Raw genomic sequence first — 22,119 nt, 5'->3', positions numbered from 1 at the left:
TTCAGATCTCCGGTGAGAGTTTCACGGCATCTGCGCGTGGGTCGGTCAGACTTCTTCTATGTCTCGGATCTACCTTCTGGTGAGACGGTATGGAGAAGAGACACGACGTGCAGTGGATGAAGAATTTCTCTCTGGTTCTCGGGGACAACACGCTCCAGGATTCATTTTGACGGAGTAGTCACCCGAAGATATGGTTTTGTCCGCTGAAGCACGGCGGAGCTATACTTCCCAACACCAATGAATGGATTGAGATTTGTCCCAGTGGTATGAGTTCCGCATCTTCTGTAGCTGTGACTTGGTGTACCGTTCATGCTTAGCGACGTCAGGGTTCGACTTTCAGTCCGAATGATTATGTCTGGTTTATGGCTATGGATTGAGGCAAGGGTTGACAACGAATATAGGTCAAGTCGAGAATGCACTGTTTGGTGACGAAACTGTTGGTACACGGGCTGAACTCAAATCTTGTAGAGATTAATCGCTTGTACTTTAGTTAGAATCTGGTTTTCGTTCATGTCTGGTTGTATGTACCATTGTTTTCGTATCGTGGGGTCTAAGTAAGGGGTCAAGAGACGGTTTCTCTCGTGGGAGGAATCCGTTTCATTGTGATAAAAAATACATCGATGAATAAATTGGGTAGTGTAGGATCAGACTCAGTGTTCCTAGGTGTTACTAGATCTCATCGATTGTATGTTAGGTTTAAAATCTTTTGAAGTTGTAATCATGTATTCACATTTGGCTAACGAAAAGTTGATCTTAAGTTAAACAAAAAAGTTCAAACCTACCGTAATACTGAACAGGACTTTTACATATTTACTATTTATTCTTCACATGACTACTATCATGTTATATAAAAGTATGGGGGAAAACGGCTAATTCATACATCAACACAGTCCAGCGGTCCCGATCAGTACATAAACACATAAGCTGTGCAAATACATATATGAACACGTAGTTAATTCAAATTTCATACACGAACTAACAAAATTCAGTTTTTGCATACATTGACTAATTATCCGTTAGTCAATCGTAACAGAATCTGAATTGTCCGTTATATACTGGTTACGTGGCTTTTTACGTTTTTAAATAATGAATAAATTAATAAAAAATTAAAAGAAAGTTAGAAGGGGGAATCGAACCTGGGTCTGACCAATACCCATCTCAGGCTAAACCACTGTGCCAAGGCAGATTTATTATTTGTAGTCCCGATGATTTCATATTTATACCTAATGGATATTTCATTCACATATTTTTTTTTGTGGTTGACTTTATCATCCAAATTGTTCAGAAAAGAGACTTATCATCCAAACAAAATGAAAAAATATTCAAATATTCTTTTGTGGAAGAAATAACATTTTTATATATTAAAAAAATAAAATAATAATATATATTATTAAAAAGGGGTCACATACATTGAAATTGTTTCTAGCTTTACTATATTTTTGTGAGATAGAGATCGAGAGATCATTCTCTTGCTGAAATTTTCTAATTTCCTCTTGTTTGAATTTGAGTTTATTTGCAAACCTTTATGTTTCTAACGTTCTCTTACAATTACTGAAAACTGAAGAAAAATTTACTCAAAATTTAAACAAAAGCAAATTAAAGATTTCAACAAGAGAACGAACTAGTTCAAAAAGGGAATTGATATTACTAAGGATTATGGATCGGTTTAGCGGAACGCGCCGGTGTGGTAGTTGAACGAAATTAGACGTGAGTTATGTTTTGTTCAATTTAAGCTTGTAATGGACATTTGAATTTTTGTTTATCGGGTTGATTATTAAAAGTAAATATTATTTTTAAAAATAGAGATTCACAAAAAGATAATAAAGGTAGAAGACAACTCCAATGTACGTAACTCTTTTTAATAATATATATTATTTTATTTTATTTTATTTTTTCGAATATACAAAAAATAATTTCTTCCACAATAAAAGAAAAAAGAGAACAAAAAAGTATTTGAATTTGTTTTGGAACAATTTGGATGATAAGTCAAACATGGAAAGAAAAAAAAAGAAATATGTGAATGAAATATCTGTATAAATACGAAACAACTGGGACTATAAACAATAGGATGGGTCTGGCACAATTGTTTCATTTTCTGATGGTTATATCTCAAACCAGGGTTCGACTCCACCTTGTAACCATCATTTAATTTTTTTTATTAATTTATTTATTATTTAAAAACGTAAAAAGCCACGTAAGCGGTATATAACGGACAGCTCAGATTCCGTTACGTTTGATTAACGGATAATTGGTCAATGTATGCAAAAACCGAATTTTTTTTTGTTCATGTATGATATTTGAATTAACTACGTGTTCATGTATGTATTTGTACAGCTTATGTGTTTATGTACTGATCGGGACCGCTGGACTGTGTTGATGTAGGAATTAGCCGATTTCCCTAAAAGTATGGCTTGCGATTGTAGAGCCCACGAAGCTCGTTATTTGCCATCCAAGACACGCAGGCAGCTGAGTGGTTTGCCGATACAACAGATTTTGGCTTTGAATACTATTATAGTAAAACCTCTACAAATTAATAATATTGAAGCTTTAGAATTTTATTAATTTAAAGAGATATTAATTTACAAAAATTTTCTTATTTAGATTTTTTAGTTTAAGATATCTTTATTCTAAGATAAGAAAAAATATTTGATTTTAGTGTATATACATTAATTTTTATTCTTTGAAATTTGACATTTATATTAATTTTATTATATTATTCAGTATATATATAATATATAGTACATAGAACTTAAATGTGGTTTTAGACATAATATTACTAAATCTCATCAAAAAGATACTAAGACCATCTCCAATGGCTTACTATATTTTTTACTCTAAAATAGAGTAACTCTATAATAGAGTTTGAATTTGTTCCAATGGTACTCTATTTTAGATTAGAAAATAGAGTGATGAACAAAAAAGAAACAACTTACTCTATATTTGGAGTAAACCTATTTTTCACTCTATTATAGAGTGAGAAATAGAGTACCATTGAAGCATTTTTTATTCTAAACTCTATTTTAGAGTGAAAAATAGAGTGGGGTTGGAGATGCTCTAAGTGTTAAGAACATATAAAGATTCTATTGTGAATATAAAACAAACAATATAATAATAGGTTTCTACTTATATAAAATATGTATATATATAAATTATTAATTTATAATTTTAATGGAATCATATATTTACATAGAATTTTCTAAAAATGTATTATCTTATCATTTTATCGATTTGTGTCAAATTTTAAACCGTCCCAAGTTAGAATCGACAAAATTTATTAATTTATAAAAATTATTAATTTATCAAATATTAATTTATATATGTTCTACTGTACTACGAAATTATCTTCGAATTATTATGTACACGTGATATCCGAGAAACAGTGACTTATTGTAAATTATCAATGGCCCCAGCACCGAATGAGTAAAGTTCTTTATTTTTAAATTTCAATCTCGGTTCCCTCCAAGATTATAAGAAATGGAACACCACACCCCACGGGCACCAATTAAAACTGCGTGGCAAATAATCATTTGAGAATATGATTATGAGAGAAGAGTGACTTTAATATTCCGTAATTTTAATGTCAAATCTGTGTGACCGAAAGGTGTTCGTTCACTCTATAAAAAGTTTACACTTAGAAAAACTTATTTTTCTTTCAAATTAAATAACATTTTTAATATAAATTTATTAACAACTTGTATTATATGACCAATAGTATTATACTTCCTCCAATTCTTTTTAAATATCTTTTTAAATTTGTGCATATAGATTAAGAAAATATTTTCTAAACATAAACATCCCTAATAGTATTTTAATGAATAAAAATAAATTAGAGAATATAAAGAGTCATATAGTATATAAAGTTAATAAATTTTTCATTGAAATTCTAATACGACTTATTTTATAACAAAAGTTTTACTATAAAATCTTATTTAATATGAAACAGAGGAAATATAGTCTATTTTCTTATTGGATCAAATTGTAGTTAGGTGAAATAATAAATGATATTTTTATTAAAAATATAAAAATTAAATGTTTTTGCTACAATTTGTGTGTTTAATTCTAAAATATCATCTATTAAAAAACAGAGGGAGAACAGAAATATTGTGTATTCGTGTAAAATATACTCCTTTGCACATACCTAACTTATTGTAAGAAAAATTAAATAAACATAAATAAATGCACGTATAATCCTTTGTCGTCGACCAAAAAAAAAAATCCTTTGTCAAAATCCACGTATAATATATTCACATACATTATTTGATTGAACTAATTTTTATTTTATATTGGGAACAGTAGATTAGGTTATAAGTTTATAACTATATTGGAGATGCATGGTAGACAGCAAATTTAACTAATCTAGTTTTCACTGACGGCTTATCCGGAAAGATTGTGGACTATATAAGATCTTTATTTTTGGACAAAGGACTATATCTCTTTTATGTTAAAATTTACGTATAATGTAACTGCATGATTAATTCTACGGCAATAAACATTTTTAAATGACAAAAAATAAAATAAAGAAAACAGAAAAAAAATGGAACAAAAAAGAAAGAAAAGAGAAAATCATTGTCACGTACAATGATTAAGTTGGAAAATATACAGAGCTATATATAAATATGTATATAGGTACAGCTAGCTAGCATGCAATGTAGCGGGAAAGCGAGTGCATGGACTTCAGTGAGTGTGTCTCATATAATGCCATTTTAACTTTTAACCTATAAAGAAAATTCTCTCTTTCTCACTCTTGTTTCAACCAAAATACCAAAAAACATTCGCGAGAGTCAATAAAGCATCAGACAAACAACTAACCACATACACACCACCGCTTACATGTACATTGATGTTTATTGATGTACACATTCTAACATATCATCGGGAATACAAATTTTAAACAAGATTACTGTTACGCTAGTATCATCTGATAAAATGTATATAAAATTATCAAAACTAAATCTTAAACTTAATTATTACTTAGCATATAGTTTTGCATATATGTTATTGTGTTCATCTGTTGTTATAAGATATTTAATATTTTGTAATTAAAAGATAATATGTTTTCTTGAGTCGTTATAACAGTACAAAATATTATTGTATAGAAGTACTAAGTCTATCATAATCACCGCTAAATTTGTTATAAAAAATAAAAATAAAACGACTGAATTTGTTAAGAACAGACACTATAATCTAGCTCATTTTTCAAAAAAGAAACTCAAGAGATGAGCTAAACTAAAAATTCATAATTAAGAATACATAGCAATAAAAATGTACATAGGGGTACATCAGATTCGCAGATTACAAGGGAATTCTTAAGTAGATTCTGTTATTTTCTAATATTTGATTATTTTAATATTGAATTTCTAGATACCAAATACTTAGTCTGCACCTAAACCAGATCTACATAAGAATTCCACATTCTCTGCCTCATCTTCTTCACCTACCTTCAGGGTACAATGGGAAAAGCTCGAGCGTTACATTATCAATGATTTTGTCGAAAGTAGTTGCCATTGTAGCATTTTTACTACTATTTATGTTTCGTCTGCTATCTATCTCCAAGTTCTCAAATCCCCAGCTCCTACATGTCCTCTTGTACTCAGTTTCTTCCACTAACTCCCCCTTCTCAACCATTGAGTCTCTCTACACAAACAATACACATAACTTAATAATTATAGTTAACTAAAAACGCATAAGAAAACTACATAGACTAATCCTTAACCAATACACACCCTGATTACGTCAAATGACGATGTTGTTGTTGTTGTCTTCGTTGTTACACTTGCGTTATTGATATTAGTGGTCTTGAAGCTGCTTTGGCAACTTAAGCTGATGAAGTTGTTCCGCTTCTGCTTCTGCCTCTCGCGGGCTTTGTGGTTCTGAAACCAGTAAAATACATTCTTTCCTTCAATTTTTCCGTATTTACCGAGTTGAGAAGTGATGTGCTCGATCTGTTGCGCATTAGGAGTGCGCATTCCACCTTTGTATAACATCTCAAGTATCCCTATCTGTTCTTGAGTTGGGTTCCACCTTGTCCCTCCCTGGTGCGTCTCCACCTAACATACCATATTTGTTAGTTGGAAGAAAATTTTAATATAATAGAAGACGGCATGGACCCATTAAGTCATTACAGTTAGGCAATGTTTTACGTCTATGGTTATTTTGAAAAACTCTTAATATTGTGATAGTGTTATTTTGGATGTAGAATAATACGCTGACTGTAACATAAGATAACTGACTTGAGGAAGGTCTCGTTGGTGTTCAATAGAGTATTCAAATTTTCTTGGACCGGTTTGATCGGGTTTAATGAAGCTCTTGAGGTCGAAAGTAGCGGAAGTGACGCCGGAGGAAGAAGAAGGAGAGCAAGGGCTGCCGGAGAGCTTAGGGGCGAGAGGACGGAGGCGTTTGCAGCTTAGGCTAAGGGATGATGGCGAATCATGTTGTTCCCAGGACGAAGACCCATTGGAAAACTCATGAACCTTCATTGCTTTAATATCTTTATTTCGAAAATGTTGTCTCGTTACAAGACTTGGCTGATGTATATATAGAAGAGATGTGGAAATATTAATGTGTAGTGAATAAATTATAATAACTATAATTGGTGATATCCAGTTGGCTAGGAAAAAGAATGGAAAAGAACAGATGATTTTTTACAAAAGTGGGACGTCGGGAAACCAAAGACCAAATGATGGGTTATGGTTGACTTTTATCATTTTAAATCTCTTTATCTTTATTGTAAAATTAAATATTCGGAAGCAAATGCATTAGATAAAGACCAAATTTCAGACTGAGTAAAGACAGTGAAATCTATGATTTGTTTTAGAAAGTGAAATTTCATGGCGTAAATATTGATAGACGTACGTGTGTGATGTGTCTACTATATACACATAATACATGCGTACGTGTGTAATGTGTTCAAGTCTGCATGTTACTTCGAACCATGTATAATCTGTACCAACCACAATAAAGTAATTCATGTGTATTAATTCTACTATTCTTTCATGCGTGGATTGAGAAGTAGCAATATATTATTAAACCGAGTACCAAATCTCTCTCTCTCTCTCTCCCTCTCTCTCTCTCTCTCTCTCTCTCTCTCTCTCTCTCTCTCTCTCTCTCTCTCCCTCTTAGACTAGTTGTATTACTATAGTGCTGTTGATAGCACGTCAGATGGTGCTGAACAAATGAATTAGCTTATCAAACCGGATGAGTGAGATTCATGTGTAAGACAAACAAGTCAAACAACATAAGTTATGCAAAATAATGATAACAAAAACCGAATAGTGATTATAACAAATAATGTTATTATAATCTTTTCTTCAGAAAATATGAATACTGTAATTATACCGAAGTTCAACCACTTTCATATATATATGGATTTAAATTTTTTTGGTAATCACATTAAACTTTCAACCATTTTTATAGTTTTGCAATGTTGTTTAGGAACTTATTTATAATTAATAAAAACATAAACAACTCAATACGAAGATACAATAATCAAGAAGGCTTTATACATGAAAAGTAAAACTCGAGAAAGGAAGGCTGATTGAAGTTCCGAGCCGGAAAAGAGAGCAAACTATAATATTAGATTGATTAAGCACAAAGCTTGAAAAGATTGCTAATGCCAAGGGAGATTGATTTAAGCTGCCACGGACTGGATATCCTATGGAAGCTGTGGCCAGATTTGAGCTGCAAAGAAATACCAAATACTTCACGAGGAAAGGACAGTCGAAAAACAACTGGTGGTGGATTTCCTCAGATGAGAACCACAACACACATCTTTAAAGGATCTTCATCACACATCTTATTTTGTATATATCCTATCGACTGAATCATCCAGTCTTATAAAGTAGGAAAAAACTTAGTGTTATAAAGTAAACTTTTCTACGAAAGGGTATCACACTATCTGACATGAGTTTGGAATGCTTTCCGACTAATATCAAGGTCTAGTAGATCACCTGTTATCCAACTACCATTATACTGTCTGGACTGAATCCCAACCCATACATTTTGTTTCAATGGAAATAAGCGCATGATCGCAATCCAGGCTGTAAATGAATTCATGTGTACTTGCTCCTTAAACCAGACCACACTATGCCACGGTTGAGGATGAGAAGACTAACAAAAATGTTCCTATGCTACTCTAGAGAAGAAGGACCTACTGAAAATGACGTTTGATTGAAGCCAAAGGAATTTTTCCTCATCCTACACCGGATTAGGAGGAGATAACTGAGTCAAGGTTATTTGAAATACCTCAATTGGTGATCTGGTTGCCGAAAAAATCCAAGATCTATTCCTGACAGCATCAAAATGCAAATCACGCCTTAACCATAAATGTCGAGGTCCATTGTGACCAAGGAAAGGTAATACATAGAAGTTTTAACACACTCTTTCCTGCATGGGAATAGACAGTCGTTCTATAGACAAGCGTAGTCAATGTGGAGACAAAATATCAACCCCGATACTCCATAAGCATTGTCGAGAGATCTAGTCAGAAGCATGGGAAGTTTCTACGACCAAAACAAAGTCTCTCATTGCTCGAGAAGAGTGTAGTCAGCTCAGAGCTAGTTATGATAGCTGAGATTACAAGCTCAGAGTGTAGTAGACCAGCTCGGCAATCTAGGTGGCCAGCTCAACAAGCTTGATGAACAGCTCGACCGGATAGTTGTGTCGGGTCGACCATAACTTCCGGGTTTACTTGGTGAGTTCGAGTGGTTAAGCATCTAGGCTAGGGTGGCTCGGTTGGGTTATTTTAGGATAGGGTTGGTCCGAAGCAAAGGGGATCAATGGCGGTTGAGGTTTAGTTTAGGGTGGTTATGGGCACAAGTAGAAGGGAGAATAGTCATGAGTGAAAGTTGTACCATTTTTTCCCTTTTCCAATGGTGACCCATCGAATATTTCTCCTTTTTATGTAAATATCTATTGACTTCTCTTCTTTTGGGGTTAGACATTTAGACAAGGAAAAGCCATAGAGACAGAAATATGTATATATATATATAGAGAGAGAGAGTTCGGCGAGAGGCAAGAAGAAGGCTAACCGGCAAACAGTTGAAGCCTAGTGGTCCACTCGACAAGGATAATGGTCGGACAGTCCGACGAGGCAGTTGGTCAGTTTCTTAAAAGGACACTGAAAGGGTTCCTTGAAGCACTGCAATTTCTCTTCTCATACGTTTTTCATGATTTTCTAAGGTGAGTGTGTTGATGTTGGGTCATATCCCAAGGCCCATGGCTAGTGGGTTCATAGTTCTGGCCTTTGTAAGACCCGACCAAGACGCTAGTCCGAACTTGACTCACAAAGGCAATAGGCGACCCGAGTTGGACCAGTTTATATTTTTAAGTTCTTATCCTGTTCAAGTATAATATTCATGTAAAGTTCTAACCATTATTCCCTAACTACTCAATCAAACACACATAAGCAAAGAAAGCCATATGGCCGCATTGTGTATAAATCATAAGGGATTCTACACAACACGAGACCTAAATGACTCAAACACCACTCAAATCCACTAGTTGCCTGTCTTGTGTCAACCCGAACAATCCTTAGAACCTGCCACATTCAATGAGGCATACGCAACTAAAAAGTTTCTTAGTAAGATGAATCATTCTTTCTACACGGTTAGTCCCGAAATCTAATCCTAACATGCACATGATCTGAAAGCTTTTTAAGTGATGATGGCTTCCTGACCCAATCAATCCATTCAACACTCGGCCTCATGGTCTCGGTCCGCTAGGTATGGTTCATTCCCAAGGAAAGGCCTTGGAGAATTCCTCCCATATGTCGTCTGCATTAACTAATCACCTAGTACCTTATGTAAACCGATCGACCCATTGGCCTCAGCCAAGCATACAACCATACTTAGGGTCTATAGGCTAATATACCCGGTTTGAGTAGTCTACATGAATGCACCAATCAAAGGTAATACACTCGGCCTCAAAGTATGTTTGTTTTTTTATATGTTTGTTTTTTTATATAGACCCATTCGTATAGTATATGTAGATTTAGAAAGTTAATAATAAAATATTAAATTAATTCATTGCTATCAATGTTTCCAAATAACCTTCTATTTTTTTTTACTATTATCCATGTTTCCAAACATATCTAAATGGTATTTCTACTTTAACAAGATAGATTTCATCAGTTGAATAATCAATATAGCAATGACCGGTTTGATAGTCCATTAAAAATTAAGGTTTGTATGTTGGGTAATTATGTTTCTAGTATTGTATATCTGGGTTTTTTTTTGAAACATCTATATGTTGTTTATACATAACTCTAGTGAATTTATATGGTTTTGGGTTTATATGAAATTATATTCTTATAATCAGTTATGGTTTTGAGTGTGTATGACTTGGTTTGATCTCTAATCTCACGTCTATATTTTATACATATGTAATATTTCTTGTTTGATTAGCATTGGACCAACACAAAACATGTCTAAAGATATTATAAAATTACAGACCCATTAGTGTATGTTTGTTTTTTTATATAGATCCATTCCTATAGTATATGTAGATTTACGAAGTTAATTATAAAATATTAAATTAATACATTGCTATCAATGTTTGCAAATAACTTTTTTTTTTTACTATTATTCATATTTCCAAACATATTTAAATGGTACGTTTATTTTAATAAGATAGATGAATATGTTGTATACATGGATATGACAAAATAGACGTCTTCAGCTCCTATAATTTAGGCGGAATGTTGAGGTACTAAAAATAATAGTCTGTTATAAATACATGGGTATCAAAAAACTTATATATTCATTGAGATTGACAATGACCCATGAGCCAATAGGTTTGCTTTTACAAAGTTAGGTTTCGATTTTTTTGTGGATCAAAATGCATGTGATTTAATAGAAAATTCCAAACTAAAACCTTGACAAAATCTTTCATTAATTCTACTATCTGCAGCCCAGTAGGGACATCATTTTTTCGCACCTTTCTTCATCTCAAGAAATTATTTTAGAAAACACACAGAAAAGTTAGCTTTAATGATATGATGTCGAGTGCTTTTCGGTGGCTCTCAAGTCTCAACTACTTTATTTAGAGAAAAGAAGAATAATAAGAACAATGAAATATTGCACAAAAAATTAAAGAAAAATGAAAAAAAAAGAAGAAGAAGAATGAAATAAGGGGGCAAATGTGTCTTCCAATCCCAATGCTCCTAATTTTTTTTTTATTTTGAAAAGATCCAATACTCAGAAATGACTCTCATTACTTTTGCTTACGGACGGGTGCAAAGCGAATACTTGTTTTTTTACGTATACTTGATACTTGACTTGCTTTAAACGAGTAATGAATTTTTCGATTTGTACTTGACTTGTCGAAAATAAATACTTGTTATTTTGAGTACTTGTTCAAAAATATGTTACTTGCAAGTTACTTGACTTGTTCGATCACTTACTACTTACAAGTACTTATTAATTATTTGGATATATTTCTAAGTTTCTAAGAATTACTCGATAGATAATAATCTATGAAAGAAGGTTATGAAAGTTTCTTTTATTTACTCGACTTGTTAAAAACACGAGAGTTATTATAAATAAAATATTTGCACCTAATATAAAAAAAGAAGGAACTTAATACATATATTTCGATATGAAAGTATTGTTTATTTCTAACAACAAAGAAATATATGTTTACGGCTGTTTTTATGGTTTCGTTATTAATTACAACTAAGAAGCAAGTAAAAATAACTACCTCATCTGTAAAACAAGTACCTCATATGACGTTCATTAGGCACGTTTATACATCCCTTGAATATAACAAGTAAAGTCTGATATTTATGACATAAATAATTTTATTGAATCAATTTACAAATGATAAAAATATATTTAATGAAGGGAAAAAATCCTTTAAAAACACAATAATACAGAAATAATATTATACAATATTCTAAGGATAATAATAAGAAGGATCATGTTTTAGTAAGTTAGATATTAAAACACCGATAAAAAACTAATGAAATGTTAGTCTTTGACATATTATCTGAAACTCAAAAACCAGTATTTTAAAATTCGACCCAAACACCGAACCGGAAAACTTTCCGGATTACTGGGTCATTGGATCAACCATGGGTGAATCGCGGGTTAATAAATAAATAAAATTTAGTATATAATAATATATTAGCTATGAAAATAAAAAGATAGAAACTAAAGTTAAGTATTTTCTAAATATTGTTCAAAACATAAAGTAATAGTATGGATATGTAAATTTTATGTTTAAAACATTTAGAAAATACTATATTTATTTTTTATTTGACATACAAAATATCAAAAAAAAAATAGTTTTGACTATTTATTTTTTTTTGTAACAAGTTAATAACTTAATAGTTATGACATCTAACAAAAATATATCAAGACTTAAAATTCATAAATATTTAAATGTCTAATGTGTAAAAGTCACTGCTAAACATGATTCAAAAAATATGGTTTTTTATAGGCTTGGGCATTCGGTTTGTCGAATCGGGTCTCGGTTTTTTCGGATTTATCAAAATCAGCCTCATTCGGATTATATGAAAGTTTGGTTCAGAATCGGTTCGGGTTTTATCAGATTCAGGTTGGGGTCAGTAAATCTTCAAAGAACCGGTATAAACAGATATACTTTCTGATTCAGGTCCCAATCTGTTCTTCGATCTAAAAGTATCTGATTTGTACCTACTTTATAACCAAAGCATAAGTAAAATCGGTTCTTCTGATTTAAAGTACATAATTTCTACCTATTTTGTAACCAAAACATAAGTATAATCGATTTTAAAGTAAGAAAGAAACATCAAATGTGATCATTCCAAATAAAATGTAAGGTAAACATAGTAATTGATAGAAAGAAACTCAAATAAATGAAAGTACAAAACGAAAACCAAATTCTATTGAAATGAGAAACATTATTCAATGAAAATAAAACGAAAATCTAAAAATTTCAAGATTCAACCGCCAACTTCAACCATCAACCTTCATGTAATCAATAAGTATTTTATATGTTCAAGAATATATTAGTGTATTTTGGATAAATATTATGAATTAAGATTATGTGTGGTACAAGTTTTTTTTTTTGGGATTTTGAATGTTTCGGATCCTATCATATATCCATCTAGGTTCGAGTTTGGTTCAGATAATACCCATAATCGGTAATACCATAAAACAAGATCCATTCGGTATTTATATCGGGTTTGGATCGGTTTGGATTTATTTTTATCGGATCGGGTTCGGTTCAAGTTTCCGGTTCAGTTTATTTTTCTAGCCCTAGTTTTGCATAAACAATTAGAATAAAATCAGTGACTTTCAAGACAAAACATATTTAGTTAGAAACATGTAAAACAAAAAGATCAAATAAACACATGCGATTAACGACAAAGTATGGACAACATAGTAGAGCTTAGAACATGTAAAACATAGTAAGCGAGATTTATGATAAACGAGAACTTAGAACATGTAAAGCTTAACTTCTTAATAAAAATTTAGAATACAAAACAGATTAACAAAATATTTTTTTTAAAAAAATAAATATGTAAAAGTTATTTATTTGTTCAACCAGTAGTTTAAAAGGTAACCGAGTTCTGTGTTTTAGTGATTTTTTGTAGGTTTTATTGGATTTTTTTTAAATATATTTTTTTCACAAAACCCAAACTGGATTTATCTTGGGTCACCAGGTTTACCGGTTCAACCGTGGATCAGGATCATGTTTCAAAACACTGCCAAAAACTGTACCCAAACCGAATAAAAATCAGAACTTAAATCGGACAGAAAATATAAAATAAATAAATGGTATTTATTTCTCTAAAACCTAAAACCTGAAACAAAACAAAAAAATCGAACGGGTACCTGAATATTCGAAAAAATAATAAATATTAATAATTTGTAATTTATATATATTTATAATTTATAAATAACAAATATTCAAAATCACCAAATTACTCTAATTCCCTGAGTTTTGTGGTTTTCCGGGTTTAACTCTGGTTTTAAGCATTTTTGGGATTTTTCGTTTAACCCCGAATTAAATCCAATCTTTTTCTAATTTGCTTCCACTGCAATTTTTATAAGAAAATAAAAACATGACCTAAATCCGACATTACCCAAACTGATTCAATCCAAAAATGTATGGTTTCTTAACGGGTCTCAAACATCCTGATCTGAATAACTCAAAAACCGAATAACCCGAATCGAAAACACGAATGCCCAACATGATGAGCCGTCAAAATAATTACTCTCAATTATAGATGGTAAAAATCAAATATTAAAATTTAAACCAAAAATGATAGTAACTTTTAAATTGAAAAAAATTAACCAAACTGTTGTCCCACGCTTTCAAAATGCTGGTCAAAATCTAGTATAACTGTTAAAACCTTTTAAACCATGATATATCATATTTAATAACTTACTAAAATGGCTTTAAATATAAGATATAAATAGAATAACCTATCTAGATTTTCCAAGATTTTTGAAAGACACCTATACTAAAATATCTTATTACAAATCCTTGATGTTTACTTGATTTATCAAAAAATCTTATTACAAATATGTTCTTATTAATTAAATTACTTTTGGAAAATAAATTAACTAAAAAGAAACAAGAATGAGTCAAATACTAAAGTAAATCAGTGGTAGTTTTTTAAACTATATTTAAAATGAGTTTAAAAATAATTATAATCTTGTTAGTTCATTTTTTCTCTTCGTTCATGATTTATATTTTGTGTTCAAAAGAAAAGAAGATTATTAAAGATCAAACTCATCATATTTAGAATATGACGATCGCCGGAAGTCCGACATGCTTTAGCAAACTTTCGTCTGGAGGACTTGAGAAATCTACAAAAATTTCGATACGTTAAAATCTACTAGCTTTTGGTAGACTTTTGTCCATATATATATATATATATATATATATTTATATTTATATTCCGTGGACTGTTTGCAAAATTTTACTTCAAAATTACTTATAAATAAATTTTATCAAAAATAAATTACTTATAAATAATAAAACCATCATTTTTTTTAAATAGCTTATTCAAATTATGATATGCTTGGAGTCTTTATATGATATGTACAATTATTATTGTAAACTTTGAGATTTTAGCACGATTATCAAAACTAAATTTATAGCCATTTTGAAGAATGTACTCAATTAAATTATATAAATTATCAGTATCAAAAATTTATTCATCAGATAATTATAAATATGTTAAATTTTTACAAAATATTTATTTTTTCTTTAGAAAATCTTTAAGAAGTATTTCATAAAATTTGTACAAATATTACTTTTTCAGAGATAGTAATTTTATAAATATCTATTTTTTCTTTACAAATGTTTAAGAAGTATTTCATAAAATACAAAAATAAAATAATATTTTTCATAAATCTATATTTAAATCTATATTTAGTGTAATAAGATATTGAGGTTCTAAACTACTAAGTGTTTTTAGGTTTAATCATGGTAAACTATATTAACTTAGTGCTTCTAAATAAGATATTAAGGCATTTTAATCAAAATCAATTAAATAAAATTTACCAAAATTAATATTTTAAATAAATATAATTATAATATTATAAAATTTAAATTTATTATATATTAGTTAAATTCAAATAAAGTTAATTAACTAAGAGCATCTCCAAAAAAACCCTATAACTTCAAATATAGAGTTTTTTGCTCTAAAAAAAAACTTTAAAAATTCAAATTTAGAGTTTTAAGGACTGAAACTTCATATTTAAAGTTTCACTATTCAAAACTCTAAAATTTAAAGTTTCATATTTTTATTTGCATTTTGGTCCTTACAATTAATTATACATCACATCTATGATTCTTCAGTATTTTCTCATTTATCGTTTTAAGCTTTAAAAAAATTTTATATCATAAATTCAAATTTATTTTTATAAACTTAAATTTTATGCATAAAATTAAATCAAAATTTTAGAATAAGATTTATAATATTTTAAAACTATAACTAGACAACAAGGATATTACAAAAGAAAGTTAATAAAAAAGATTTTTGAAAAAAAATATACATGAAGAAATAATTATTAAACAAATTTAAATATTACAACAACACTAATAGTCTAGTAAATTTGCAGCGTAACCTCTAAAATATTGTCCTAACAAATTCTGTTATAATTAAGTGTAAAATTTTATTAATTAATATTACTGTTATGTTTTTACATATGAGGTAGTTATTTATAAAAGTTTTTGCGGATTTACATTAATTATTAATCATGACAAATACAAGGACCATAGTGTAAATTATAAATAATTTTGAAGTTAGATTTGAAGTTTTGCTTTTGGAGAATAACACACTGAAACTTCAAATATAAAGTTAAATAATTGTCTTATATTTTAAATATGTAAAACAAAGTCAAACATTAAAAATATATCTTAAAATAAAATAATAATTTTTATTATTATGCAAGCTTTACCATAGTATTATGCTAGTAGTATTGTTTCCAAAAAAAAACTATATGTTAGTACTAGTACGGAGAGTCAACTAAACATAAGCTTATAAATAATTCGTTAGACATTGACACTGTTGTTCACAATCTAAATTCGCTTGGTCTAACTTGGCGATTCCTCGTATCTTTTTGGACTAGGTCTGGGCATTTATCCGGACAGGAAAATTCGAACCGAAATCGATCTGAAAATATCTGTTTCGGAACAGAACTGAAAATATACAAATATTTATTGGGTCCAAAACATTTCTAACTGAATTTAAAATATTTTATTTTAATTATTAAATGTAAAATCTTAAAGTTTAAAATATTATTTTAATTATTAATAGTTTATTTAAGTTATTATATAAAATTTTACATATATAACATATTTCGTCTCAATTTGATGGGGTTTGGGTATTTTTTGTAATATTCAGATTCGAATCCAACGCAAACCCGATACAAACTTAAAAATTATGAATATTTTAAAAGTATTTTAGCTATAGACTTAAACTGATCCAGACCCGAAAAAAAATGATCCAAATCTGAACCGAAAATTTAGAAATATCTATTGAGTTTAAATGTATAGGACCGGAATGAAGTGCACCTAAAAAGAACCGACCCGAACATGACCCAAAGACTAGGACGCCCAAGCCTATTTTGGACTTTCCAGGACTACGGATCTTGCATCAGATTCAAAATTACTATCTAGACTCCTATACAAATCACCACGAACTATTTCCAAAAACAATATTTTCAACCTCCATAACGTACACAATCTTTTCAAATAGGTGACAATTCTCAGATATTATATGGTTCGATACAACTTCCTTAGAACTGGAAAGGGAAACTATATTTATTGTCAATGAAAGAAAGAAAAAAATAAGGAAGTTTTTCGAAACTATCTTATCTTTTCAAGTCAAATCCAAAATCAACATTTTTTTCATTACTATTCATCAATGAATTTTCTATATTATCCTTATGTTTTTGAATTATTTACAAAATTACCATTATTATTTAATTTTTTATTAATTTCGAAATTCACAAAAAATCAAATACACGCACACCATTTCTTTCTATTTACAATAATGCTATTATCATCAATTTTTCCAACCATCATGAACCACCATTTTGAGCCCTTAAAGCTCTAGAATTCAATTTTCAACCATTTTTTTTTCATTCTAAACCAACAAATCTTCATTTCCTCTCATTCTCTCTACATTTCCATCTAAAAAACTCTCATAACTTTTATTTGCATAAGCACAAACTTCATATTTTCGAGTTTCTTCATTAGTGAATCGTCAAAGGCGGTTCTTTTTGTTCATATTTGGAGTTTGGACGATTGAGAAGGTTGGAAACGAGCTTTACACCAGAAAAAGATAAATATTTACATGGTTTTCGTCATTTTCAGGTTTGTATCGAGATAGTAGACTGTTTTGTATGTCTCTCCTATATGCAGACGTACGATACAGTCTACTTGTCAACGCTTTTGCAATTGACCAAACAATTTTTTTTTGTACCGCAGACTTCCCGAACAGTCTTCGTCTTTACCTTTGACAACAAAAACAAAAATTTAGGTATACTTAATAAGACATCTACGTAAAAGAGGTTAGTTTTGCATTTGACCGAACTTTTGGCTTTTTATTGTGGACTTCAACGGAAGTCTATGAAGTGTAGACTGCCTGAGAAGTTTGCAAAAGGTCAATTTTGCATTTGACTAAAACTTTGACTTTGTTGTGTATGTTACTTTTGTGTTTGACTAAAAAGTTTAAAAATTAATTAAAATTTTATTAAATTGTAGATTTCATATGCAATCATCTTATCATAGAAAAAAATGGTAGACTACATGTAAAGTTTACTATTTTATTTTGGTCAAATGCAAAACTAACCCGTCAAATTTGAGAGTATTCTTCAAATGAAGTCTAAAAATATGTACACATTCGTTTCCATTTACTCGTAGAAAGTCAAACTTGGTCAATTGCAAAACTAATTTCTTCAAAAAAAATAAAAAATGTAGACTGCATATGAAGCCCACTTCCAAAAGTCAAATCCTGGGTGAATTTTGGTCAATTGAAAAAACTAACCATTTTAAAATATAGACTGAAATGGAAGTCTACATGTATAAAATCACAACTTTTTTCAATTATAGAAAGTAACCCGTAAGATCTTCAATTGCAAAAACTAACCCAAAGAGTAGACCTATTTGATAGTCTACATTAGTAAACTGAAAAGAACACTACATCTTCGTAGATTGAATATGGAGTCTACATAGAAAAATATATTAAAAGTGAATTCGTGTATTATTCATTAAGTTTTTTCAAGATTTATTTTGTTTGACAGTGCATACTAGTTAATCCTAATGGTTTAAGTGATTTTTAAAAGACAATATGTTATAATTATGAAAGTATAATACTTTTAATTTGACTATGTTGTTAGCTAATAATTGTAGACGTATTTGTAAGTCTACCTTTATAGTTTTCTTAAACACAAAATATTTCTCTGCTAATTATTTAAACTGTATTTTTCCAGAAATAGCTCTGTTACATGTTGTATACGGAGAATGGGTGGTGAAAGTCTCTTTGTGGGAGTTTGTGGCCAATAATCGGAAAGGGGGAATATTGTTCTTTGTGCATGATGGCCGTACACATGGTGAACTTCTTGAAATGACACAAGAAGATTACGATCTGGATAAGAAAATCGAGAAAATGGTGCTACTATATTCCTTACTAGATGTCATTTTACATCAAATGACTCCGAATAGGCGAATACTCCTCTTAATCATGTAACAAACGATCGACAAGTGCATAAGGTGATCGAGTTATCTAAGACACACTTTGTACGCCTTATTGTATCAAACCAGCACCAAGTACACTAGAAATTTTTGGTTTGACTATATGTTTGATAATAAGTGTAGACGTCTTTGTAAATCTACAAATGTAGACTGCAGTTGAAGTCTACGTCTTACATTCTATTAAAAGTGCATTTGTGTATTATTCATCATATTGTTTCACAATTTAATTATTTTACAGTGTATGTTAGTAAAATTTTAATGGTCTTGAATGAATTTCAAAAGTTAATGTGTTATAATTATATACTTGAAACTTATTGCAAAAATTTGTGATTAGTTTTACTCTTGAAACTTCTTGGAAATTTGTATAGATTTTCTTCATCTCACATTTGTATTAATTATTGTTTTAGCTTATGGTTGTTTTACTTGTTTGGTTGATTAGATCTTGTGAAAAAAATTGATATCTAACAAAAAATTAATAATATCATACAAATGAAACACAGCTAAAAATGAATAAAATATTTATAGATTATGCATTAAACAATTATTTACAAATTAATATTTTATTATGAGAAATTATTACAAAGCAATATATTAAAAAGTGTTCTTGAGTGTGTTTGATTTTTTATAATTTTGATGCCTCAAATAAAGTCTTGGAAAAGAGTACATGCAAAGTAAGATAAAGTTATGAGAAAAACATAAGATAAAAAATAAATAATATTTTAGTAGACTTTTTATTAAGTCTATGTAAAGTTATGGTTTAGTGGACCTTAGGTAAAGTCTACACTAACGGAAAATTTTCATATCTAAAAGTGTACATTTAGAAAATTTGAAAATACTTTGTTCTGAAAAATATTTCAAAATAGTTTTTTTGTCAACCTTGTAACAAAGCAAAAACATAGAGATGAATCTATAAATTTAGTTCAATATAAACCCAAAAATATATAATATCCTATAAGGAATATATGTAAAACTTACATTTTTGGGAAGATGATTTGAAAACTTTGGAATAGAATACCTGCAAAATAAGATAAAATTATGAAAATAAGATAAAAATTAAAATCATATTTGAGTAAACTTCTAATGAAATATGCTTAAAATATAAAAAAATAAAATAATAATTTAATAGACAAAATAGTTATAAATTAAAGACATAAAATTTGAATATATATTTTTATTTAAATATAAATATTAGAACACATATTTAAAACCTATGGATGTAAACCTTACATTTTTTGGGAAGAGAAAAGAACAACCATGGAAAAAAAATACCTGCAAAGTAAGATAAAATTATTTAAAAACATAGAAAAAAATTAAAGTCATATTTTTGTAGACTTCATTGGGAACAATGAAGTCTGCTTAAACTTTATGATTTAGTAAACTTCATATGAAGTCTGCTAACTTTAGTTAATAAGCAGACTTCCTTAGGAGTTTACACTGTCTGATAATTCTTATATCTGAAAAAATCTATACATTATGAAATGTGAAAGTAATTTTAAATGTGAAAATACTTTACAAAATAGAATTTATAAGATAAAATTTATTTTAATATAAACATATAAATAGAAAAATCTATTAATCTAAAACTTACATTTTTAGAGGAGAAGATGAAACCCATGAGTGATAATACCTACAAAAAAAAAGATAATATTGTGAGAAAGAAATAACATAAAAATACACATTTAAAATTTATAGATCTAAAACTTACATTTTTAAAATAGAAGATGAAAACCATGAATCATAGTACCTAACATGACAAGATAATATTGTGAGAAAGATTTGAGAGAATTTTAGGAGAAGGAAGAGAAATTAGAGAGTTTTAAAGAGAAGGGAAAGAATTTTAGAGAGAAGGGAGAGAGTTTTAGAGAGAAGTGAGAGAGTTTTAAAAACTTGTGAAGCCATTTTAGAGAGAGATTGTATAAATATCATTTATATATATAGATAAAAATGTAACTAGGTTGAAAATTGACGACACTAGACTTCTTGAAGTCTACCAAAATTTAAATTTTAGAGTAGATTTTATTGTAACATAGTAGACCTTTGTGGAAGTCTACTATAATAATTTCATTATTGTTGTTTATTCTTTATTGTTTTAATAATTTTAATATATGATTTACTATTTTTTTTATACTTATAGTATATGATTTCACATTTTTACTCTTAAAGAACTCAACTTAGTTTAAATAGAATATTTTTTTTGTAAACAAAATTGAAAAATGTAGACTGAAAAAGACGTTTCCGGCTAAATAAACTTTATTGTATGTCTACAAATCCTAAACCACAAATCTCAAACCCTAAATGTTTTGCTTTATAATAAAAGTCTTAATTATTGTATCAATTATCAAATTATACAAAAATATAAACAACTAAACATTAATATACAAATTTAAGTCAATAAAGCAAAAAAGAAATCTAACTCTAAGAAATCTACCACTAGAATACATAACATGTTATAAGCTTTTATTTCTAAACCATATTGTCTAATACATGGTTACCAAATTAGAGTATATTTTTTTAAAAAATTTAATTATATAAAATTTTAATTTATTTACTTCATATTAATCATTATATTGATGATTAATTAAAAATATCATAATAGTATTTTTATACATTTTTCAAATTACGTTATTAGATCAAATTACGATGTAGATTACACAATAAGTCTACGCGGTAGATTTCTTAGGAGGTCTACATATATGTAGACTTCTTTCTATTACTTATAGATTTATTAAGGACATAATTGTAAAATATATTTTTGTTTTTTTGTTTGATCATAAAGATTACATAATACTTTTACCAGTCTTTTATGTTGGTCTTATATTTAACTGAAAATGGGATACACTTTTAAGTTTGACATGAATATTTGGGTTGGTTTTAGCGATTCTTCCAAAAGGTAAAGGGAAACCTCAAAGTGTACGTTCGTCGGTA

The 22,119-nt window shown here is 29.2% G+C and overlaps 2 protein-coding genes across 5 annotated transcripts in view; both read right to left on the bottom strand.

The window, feature by feature from the left end:
* The window catches only part of LOC103833097, a 1,138,500-nt gene that overhangs the window by 1,082,609 nt on the left and 33,772 nt on the right, over nt 1–22,119 (bottom strand). The window lies entirely within an intron of this gene.
* On the bottom strand, nt 5,218–6,724 carry LOC103833100 (WUSCHEL-related homeobox 4). Its single transcript, XM_009109193.3, has 3 exons — nt 6,231–6,724; nt 5,724–6,047; nt 5,218–5,634 (listed from the first exon to the last, which is right to left on the bottom strand). The coding sequence occupies exons 1-3, from the start codon at nt 6,474–6,476 to the stop codon at nt 5,431–5,433; spliced, it is 774 nt and encodes a 257-aa protein (XP_009107441.2). The 5' UTR covers nt 6,477–6,724; the 3' UTR covers nt 5,218–5,430.

This window comes from Brassica rapa, chromosome A08 (assembly GCF_000309985.2).
Source record: "Brassica rapa cultivar Chiifu-401-42 chromosome A08, CAAS_Brap_v3.01, whole genome shotgun sequence".
NCBI classification, from domain to species: Eukaryota; Viridiplantae; Streptophyta; class Magnoliopsida; order Brassicales; family Brassicaceae; genus Brassica; species Brassica rapa.
Note: the sequence above shows the minus strand (reverse complement) of the source record. Positions and strands in the feature narration are given on the sequence as shown.

Coding starts and splice junctions, on each gene's coding strand:
- LOC103833100 (XM_009109193.3), bottom strand. CDS start 6,476: ATGAAGGTTCATGAGTTTTCCAATGGGTCTTCGTCCTGGGAACAACAT. Junction 6,048..6,230: donor ACCAACGAGACCTTCCTCAA/GTCAGTTATCTT, acceptor ATGGTATGTTAG/GTGGAGACGCACCAGGGAGG. Junction 5,635..5,723: donor CGTCATTTGACGTAATCAGG/GTGTGTATTGGT, acceptor TTGTTTGTGTAG/AGAGACTCAATGGTTGAGAA.